Below are 8,831 nucleotides of genomic sequence, written 5' to 3' on the forward strand. Positions count from 1 at the left end.
TTCACAATATATGACGAGTGCCCTTTTATCCTAGACATCTAGATTGATCAATGTGAGGCATAGACCGTGTCATCCTTTGACCAATCTAAATCTTGAACTCCAAGTAGACTCACTAAATCAAATGAGCTCAATATCCCATATTGACTCATTTGGGCATGGCCATGCACTTCGTGGTCTCACTCTATCAAGAATACCGATGTCTCTCCCGTCATATAGGAGGGATAGATCCCATCTACATCACTCACATCCCTCTGCATAATTTGTTATATACCCAGTAATCGCCTTTATAGTTCACCCAGTTACGGGTGACGTTTGACGAAACCAAAGTACATAACTCCTTATGTAGGGATCTATGGTGACTTCAGGTCTAAGGACTAGTAGTCATACTAATAGCCACATGAGAAAGTATATGCCGCTCATATAACGATCCATGATACTTTCTCATGGAGGGTCATTCAGTATACATTCTCTAATGTATACCCATGTGTCAACTTGATATCTCTATATCCATGACTTGTGAGATCAAGTCATCGAGTTGACCTACATGCTAGTCTTATTGCATTAACATTGTCCCTGAATGTTAATACTCGACTAGGAATGATTAAGAGTAGTGTTCCCTATATCATCTCACTATCGGTTCAACTAACCGATTGATATAGGTGAGAACCATCTACTCAAGGACATTATTATACTTAGTTTATTTGGCACCAATACAAGTAAGTATAATAACCAAAATCCAAATGCCTTTATTAATATACAAGAATATGATACAATGAGTCCATACAATCATCAAATGATTGTCTCTAGGGCTCTAACTAACAGCTTTATCAAGAAATAATGGGGTTAAAGTACCTGGAGGTATTTTTTATTCTATATGTTTCTTAACTATTTATATTTTTGTAATTTTAAAGAATATATATGTTACTCGTTGCTCATTGGTTATTTGATACTACATATATATGATTTGACAGATAAATTTTTTTAGTGGATGGAGGGTGTCCAAATCGACGTCAATTCTTGGCTCCTTTTTGAGATGTACGTTATCATCTTCAAGAATTCACTGGGCAGGGTCGTCACCCTGAAAATGCAAAAGAGTTGTTCAATCTTTGTCATGCTTATTTGAGGAATGCTATTGAGAGGATATTTGGTATATTTAAATCGCGGTTCAAAGTATTCAAAATAGCTCCGCCATTTCCATATACAACACAAGCAGAGCTTGTATTGGCTTATGCCGGATTGCACAATTTTCTTCGCAAGGAGTGTCATTCTGATGAATTTTCAATCGAACTAGATAATGAAGTCTCATCATCTTCATCAGAACAAGTTTATGAAGATGACAACTTTGATCAATTATTTACTCAAGAACAACAACGAGCGAATGCTAACTCATGGAGAGAGAGTATAGCCAATCAAATATGGAGTGATATTGATCATGCTGTCAATAACAATTAGGTTTTTTTCCATACAAGACTAATGAAAAAATATTAAAATTTCTCAATATTTTAATAATTATTTATCTAATTTTGGTATGTATTATTAAAAAATATTGATTAATGAATTATATACATTAAATTGACTTGAAGAATTGAAATTTGATTTTAATAAATTAAATAGTGATTCATTCATCATTTTTTAAAAATTAAAGTTAACCTAAGAAGAATTCACTTATACAAATAAATAAAAAAAAGTTGAAGATGTTATCGTTTAGTTACTAGTTCAAAGAAATCAATAAAATAGGGACATAATTATACAAGTTACAAAATCCATGAAATCCACGGAACTCTATGAAAAATATTACAAATGTCTATAAAAATCTTTCAAAAAATTCAACAGGAGTCTATGAAATTTTGTTTATAAAGTCTCTGGAATTCTATTAAAATCAATAGAAATCTATCAACTCTACAAAAATCTATTATTTTAAAAAATCATTAAAAGTCATTAGAAATCTAGAATAAATACACCCAATCTCAATTCATGTTGATACACTAATATAAGCATATGGAATTTAGAAGTTGTAACCTTAGACATCTCATACCATTCTATGTTTGTCAAACACAAGCAAATTATTTCTTAGGTGTTTGTGAGATGTTGGTTGTCTAGATCTATAAGCGCATGTAGTCTACTTTAGAGCTTAGGTTAAGTACATTTTGTAAAATAATAAATAAAATAATTTTTTTTATGAAGATAAGATATTATAATATTGAAATCATATTTTGAAAATAATTTGAAAATAATATACATGAAAATGCGGTTTAAAATAATCCTAGTTTGATAGCTAAAAAATTAGCTCTCCTAAGTTGGAGCTCTAATATTTTTTAATTTAGCAATTGGATCAACATAGGAAATGTTAGCATTTACCACATGTATATATTGTTTACCTACCCAATAACACTATTTTTCAACCTAATTAACTAAGAGTGATTTTCAAATTCAAGCAATTTTATTTCTATCATTTCATTTCACTAAGGTAAGATATCAAATATGATTTTGGTTTGATCTAATACTATAAAAAGTGGGCATTTTACAATGAATTTTTAAAAAAATCATCGCAAAACGAATTTACGACAAAATTTTTTTTGTCGCAAATAAACTGTCACCAAATTCTGCAACGGATTTTTTTTCATCGTAAAAATTGTTGCAAATTTGAAATGAAAAATTCGTAGCGGAATTTAATGATCTCAAATCTGGAACAAAAAAGGATATTTGTTGCAAATCTACAGTGAAAAAAAGTTCATCACAGATTTGCGACGAATAAAGATTTGTCACAAATTTGCAATGATCTAGGGCAAAAAATCTGTAACAAATTCTTTTTCATCGCCATAGTTGTTGCAAATTGTCATTGAAAAAGTATCAAATCTACGATGAAAAGGGTTATTCATCACAAATCTGTGATGAATCTAAATTCGTTGCAGATTTACAACGAATTAGGATTCGTTGCAAATCAATGAAGAATCTATTTTTTCATCTCAAATTTGTGACAAAAATTGGTTTTCATCGCAGATTTGCAAATATATTTTTTCAATAACCTTTTCATCGCAAATCTGCGATGAAAATATGTTTTCATTGCAAATCTATGATGAAAAAGAGATTTTGTCATAGATTTGCAATACACGGTGTAACATTACAATAAGTTTGTGATGAAAATTTTCATTGCAAATTCGTCACAAAATGCATAATTTTTCCAAAGAACCTACCATTTGTGGATTTTATCATGTATACAAATCATATTTAAACCTATTTTTATATAAAGCCAACAATAAATATCACAACGCATCCTACACAACAATTAAACAATCTAACACATCCTATATACACAATTCATCCAAACAAGTCATAGTAATGCAAGTCAAAATATCCAAAATGAAATCATATAAAACAAATCTAAACAAATATATTCATACAAGTCATATGCATATAACAACCCATCTTATTCTAAATATACAGATATCATAGTTCAACAAGTCTCATATCAAATGGCATCTGATGTGGTGGCAAATCCTCAAGTGCACGGAAATGTTCTCAAGTAATAAAATATCGATCCATAGGGATTGTTGATTATGCACTAGTTAACTTCACATGACGAGTTATCTAGATAATCGAAAGTAGGTTCACGAGTGCATGAGAAAAAGAAAGAGTTGTTGAGAGAAGAGAAAGAGAGGAGGAAAGAGAGAGCAGAGGGAGTGAGCTTAAGTGAGCAAAGCTGAAGTTGAATTTGGGGATGAATCTAGAATTTGGGGATGAATCTAGAATTTCAATTTTATTATGATACTAGTTAATGTCTCTATACATTGTTCATCTACTTAACTCCATGCTTACATTCTCATAGGGCATCTAACTAAAGTCTGGCACAACCCCGCGAATATCTCATCGGAGAGTTTACCCAAGTTCAAACGTCATTAAGTAAAGAAGTAACTCTAGAAAGTTTGATTAAAGGTTTACCCTAGGGCCCCCGGTCTTACAATCGCTAGAGTTATTTAATATACTTTCTAACGGTAGATTAATGACATTAAATAGAAGATGTAACCTAGAAAGTCTGGTTAAAGGGTCACACTTTGTCACTAAGGGCCCCTGATCATACAATCACTATATTACACAAATCACTTCCTAACATTAATATAGGGAAAACTCACAAACTCTAATTAGCTTTTCTTTTAGGGAATTGCCCTCCGTTTTAAGGGAATGTCGTAGAAAGCATGGATACCCTCTGTCATAGGGTTCCTCAATCATACAATCTAAAGCACATCCTCTACACAGTGAATAAAACTCTACATCTACATGAGTTAACCTCACACATATTTTGTCAAGAACATACAAGACACAATACATATAGAACATGTTAATAAACATATCATAATACAAGAAAATATCCTAATACATAGTTTATACATCATATTATAACTACTTCCTATTGATAAAATTCGGAGATCTACTTCATTGCGAAGGATTTACAAACCAAAGACACAATATAAAGCATTCTTAAAATCAGACGTGAGATAGAGAAGAAGAAATGCTTATCAAGAAGATGATGGGTGTCTTCGGAGTGCTTCCTTACTCTAGAGGCCGACAGATCATCGGAGAGGATGAAGGTGTTTGCTTTAGGATTTCCCCTAGAGGGGAAACCATCTATCAAGGAGGAGGACGAAGCCCTCTTGTCCGAGCCCCCCCTCCCCACCCCACCCCCTCCCCCAAATTCGATCCCTAATCTAATGGGGGTGGATCCCCTTTTATGGGGGATGAAAATGGTCACACGACACAGCTCATGCCACTGGGCACGAGCGCCCATGTCACGTGTGGAATCGTCAAATCCACGGGGCACAGGTGGCAATGACGAGGCGATCGAACGTTCCATGCCCTGTGTCGCTAGACACAAGTGTAGGACCCTTGACGACTGGCTAGAGGGTGAATATCCCTATAAAGAAAAACAAACTTTCCTCAAACTTTATAGCTTTATTAAACAAACACTTGCATAAAATAAGTTTAATAAGTAAACTAAGAGTAGAGGCACAAAGGGATTACTTGGTTACAACCGGGGAGGTTGTTAATCCAAGGAAGTTGAAAGCTAAGTAAACAATCTCTTTCAGGCGAAGAAGCCTCTTACAACCTTGATGGCTCACAAACAAGTAGTAGAACAAACTAGAAGCGTTACAAGTGTTGTTCTGGACTATTTGAAGTAGGGCTATATTTATAGCCCTAGTTGGGGCGCCTGGAAGTGTTCTAGGCACCTCCAGAGGAATAAAACTTTATCCCTGTTGCAACGAATCATGTTTGATGCGATCCGGATAAAACTCTTGGCCCAGGTTCTTGGACTCAGTCCAGGCGCCCGGACATAAGTTAACATTATGTTAACTACTTGGTCCGGGTTCTTGCACTGGCTCCGCTTGCTTGGGTCCGGATCTTCCGCTCTGGATTCGGCTCTGCTCGCTTGGGTGATTTTGGCCATCTAGAATAGGACTCACCCGAACCCATTTTCTGACCTTCAAGCAATCTTCCACTCTAGCTTTTTGTCCCTCGGAAACGTCGTGTGTCTCCTTCTCGTCCGCTTGTGTACTTTTTCATAGCATCTCGTCCCTCGGACGCACCGAGCCCGTCGGCTCTCTCCCGTACCATCCTTCTCGCTAGTTGCGTCTTTCACTCAACTTCCTATGCTCCTATATTCCTGCACACTTAGACACAGGGGTTAAATACCAACATGATCTAACCTAACTTGGTTAATCACATCAAAATTATCTTGGGGTACTAAGTACTAACAATCTCCCTCTTTTTGATGTGAACGATCCCAAGTTAAGTTAGGGTAATAACAAAAATAAATAATAATAAGGTAATAAATTTGTAACTCAATAATGTGTAAAAAAAAAAAAATTACCCTCCCTTTAGACTTAATCTTTCCTTCTCCCCATTTGATCACATTAAATAGAATACTTTTAAAATAACTTTGGAAAAGCTAAAATTAAAGTCTAAGGAAAATCAGTTTTTTTTTAAAAAAAATTTACACTTGGATAGCTAATTCATAGAAAATTTTCTAACAAATTGTTTAGATAAAATCTTTAAAAAATAAATTTACTAAAATAACTCTAAGAAATATTATTTTTGTTAAATAAATTTTAACTATCAAAATTTTTCTAACAGAAATTTTGACAAACAATTTAAAACATTTAGTTAAAATAATTAAATACTTTTTAGTTAGTCAATTAAATATTTATTTCAATAATTGACTTCCAGGCTGTGGCGAGGCACTAAGCCTTTTTGGTTATTGGAACAACAACAACTTTCTAGACAAAGTCTTTTAAAGAAATTAAATATTCAATTTTCTCTCTGAAAGCTCTAAGTTCAAAAAAAAAAAAATCTAAATATAATTTTGGAACCCAAAATAGGTTCCTTCTTACAAGATTAGTCAAAATTTTAATAGGAATGTATTTCTATAATATTTTCCTAATTTTACCCTTAAAATACCAATTAAACCTTCGATGATGTTTGTAATTTCTTTCTTGAGCATGTGAAAAATTTAAATGTGAGTTTTCCTTTTCTGACATTTCTATTTTATCTTTTAATTTTATATTTTCATCTATTAATTTATGAAATTCTTCTTTTAAGCATGCATATTCTTTCTTTGATTTTACATACTTTATTCTCTTTTTATATAATGATTTACTAAGCATTTGCATAATTTTAAATAATTGCTTTGAAGGAAGTTTACTTACTTGACTTACCATATATTCATTGGTAAACGCACCCCCTTTATTGTTGTTTTATTCTACAGTGTCTCCTCCTTCATCGATGCTCATTTTTGAGGTACTTTCGTTATCTTCTAGTAGATATTCGACTATGATTGTTGTTCCGGCAGATTCCTCGATCTCGAATTCTTCCGTCGACGACTCAATGTCCATCAAGGAGTTGGATTCGAATTCTTTTATTTTTTCATAGAGCTCTAAGAACTTTTCCTAAAGTTCTTCTATGCATTGGTAGTTGCCGATTGGGCTATGAATTTGTCACGTTGTGTCTGAATCCAAAGATTCTCCTCAAGTTATTTTCCATTTTTTCTTTTGGGGACATCAAAACCAAATTTCATAGAAAGCATTATATCAAAATCAATTTGAAAAAATACCTCCATTTTTTGTTTCCAGAATGAGAACTTCCCCTCAAATGTTGGGGGGAGGGGGTAAATGTTTGGTCCGACCATCTCATATGCTTTATTCGATATGCTTTATTCGGTGGTTAGTCCTTCTGAAACGACCCTTGCTTTGATACCAATTGTAGGACCCTTGGCAGCCGACTATAGGGGATGAATAGCCCTGTAAAAATAACACGAACCTTCCTCGAACTTATAGCTTTATTAAACTAACACTTGCATAAAATAAGTTTAATAAGTAAACTAACAGTAGAGACACGAAGGGGTTACTTGGTTATAACCGGGGAGGTTGTTAATCCAAGGAAGTTGAAAGCTCAGTAAACAGTCTCCTTCAGGCAAAGTGGCCTCTTATAGCATTGATGGCTCACAAATAAGTAGTAGAATAAACTAGAAGCGTTTACAAGTATTGTTCTGAACCATTTGGACTAGGGCTATATTTATAGCCCTGGTTGGAGCTCTTAGAAGTGTTCCAGGTGCCTCCAAGGGGATAAAACTTTATCTTCGTCATAATGGATCGTGTTTGATGCGATCTAGAGAAAACTCTTGGTTCGGGCGCCTAGACTGAGTCTAGGCGCCCGAACTTAAGTTAACATTATGTTAACTGTTTGGTCCGGGTTCTTGCTCCAGCTCTGCTCGCTTGGGCCCAGGTCTTCTGCTCCGGCTCTGACTCTACTTGCTTGGGTGATTTCGGCCATTCGGAATAGGGCTCACATGAACCCATTTTCCGGCCTTCAAGAAATCTTCTACTCCGACTTCTCATCCCTCGGAAATGTCATGTGCCTCATTCTCATCTGCTCGCATACTCTTCCGCAATATCTCGTCCCTCAGATGCACCGAGGCAGTTGGCTCTCTCTTATGCTGTCCTTCTCGCTAGCTGCGTCTTTCACTCGACTTCCTGTACTCCTAAGTTCCTGCACACTTAGACACAAGGGTTAAATATCAACAGGACCTAACCTGATTTGGTTGATCATATTAAAACTACCTTGGGGGTATTAACAACAAGAAGGTCATGGCAGGGAAGCATAGCCTACCATGAGTCATGCCACTAAGCACGATCGCTCGTGGTGAGGTAGCCAAACCTACCACAGGTTGTTCCACTGGGCACGACTACCTGTGGCAGGGTAGGGCCTTGTTAGCTTGGTCTTTTTGCTCCCTATTTTGCTCAAATCATCACTCTTGTCATCAAAATTTACACAAAAATAGTATCTAGGATTAGAAAATCATAATAAAGAAGCATAAAAGTTGTATATCATGGAATTCATACGTGAAAAGTTGATTCAAAATAGCATGAAAATATAATAAAACTCTATATACTTCACGCTCATCAAAATCCACTAGACCGAACCTTTGCTTGTCCTTAAGTAAACATCAATATCAAGAATGTATATGAATTCATCTCTCAAATTTCAATAATTTCATCTAATCCTATGAAGTAGTATAATCTTTAAGCAAAGATATTTAATTAGTTTCACCAAACCTAACGAGCTAGTTTAAGTGAATAGTACATAATTTGTTCCTAAGATTTCAAGTTTCTTCCTAGTCAAATTATCATTCCATTGTGTCTCATAGTTTCCATCGTTTGGCACTTACCTGCTATATGTGAGGTTCATCCCCTCTTCCCAACACAAAGCCTCAAAGGAATGTTCGATATTGAGAGAAATAGATAAATATTTTCCCAATAACCTAACTCGGTCTCAAAGGGACA

General features: G+C 34.7%; 1 protein-coding gene across 1 annotated transcript; it reads left to right on the top strand.

Annotated features, from left to right (window-relative positions):
• The first annotated feature begins 837 nt into the window (after nt 1–837).
• Nucleotides 838–1,452, top strand: LOC121990965. Its single transcript, XM_042545006.1, has 2 exons — nt 838–858; nt 1,069–1,452. The coding sequence occupies exons 1-2, from the start codon at nt 838–840 to the stop codon at nt 1,450–1,452; spliced, it is 405 nt and encodes a 134-aa protein (XP_042400940.1).
• The last annotated feature ends 7,379 nt before the right edge of the window (nt 1,453–8,831 follow it).

The sequence above is a fragment of the Zingiber officinale genome, chromosome 6B (assembly GCF_018446385.1).
Source record: "Zingiber officinale cultivar Zhangliang chromosome 6B, Zo_v1.1, whole genome shotgun sequence".
Classification (NCBI taxonomy): domain Eukaryota; kingdom Viridiplantae; phylum Streptophyta; class Magnoliopsida; order Zingiberales; family Zingiberaceae; genus Zingiber; species Zingiber officinale.

Excerpts from the sequence above, each read along its gene's own strand:
- LOC121990965 (XM_042545006.1), top strand. The coding sequence starts at position 838 with ATGGGGTTAAAGTACCTGGAG. Across the intron at positions 859-1,068 it reads TGGGGTTAAAGTACCTGGAG|GGTCGTCACCCTGAAAATGC; the intron begins GTATTTTTTATT and ends TTCACTGGGCAG.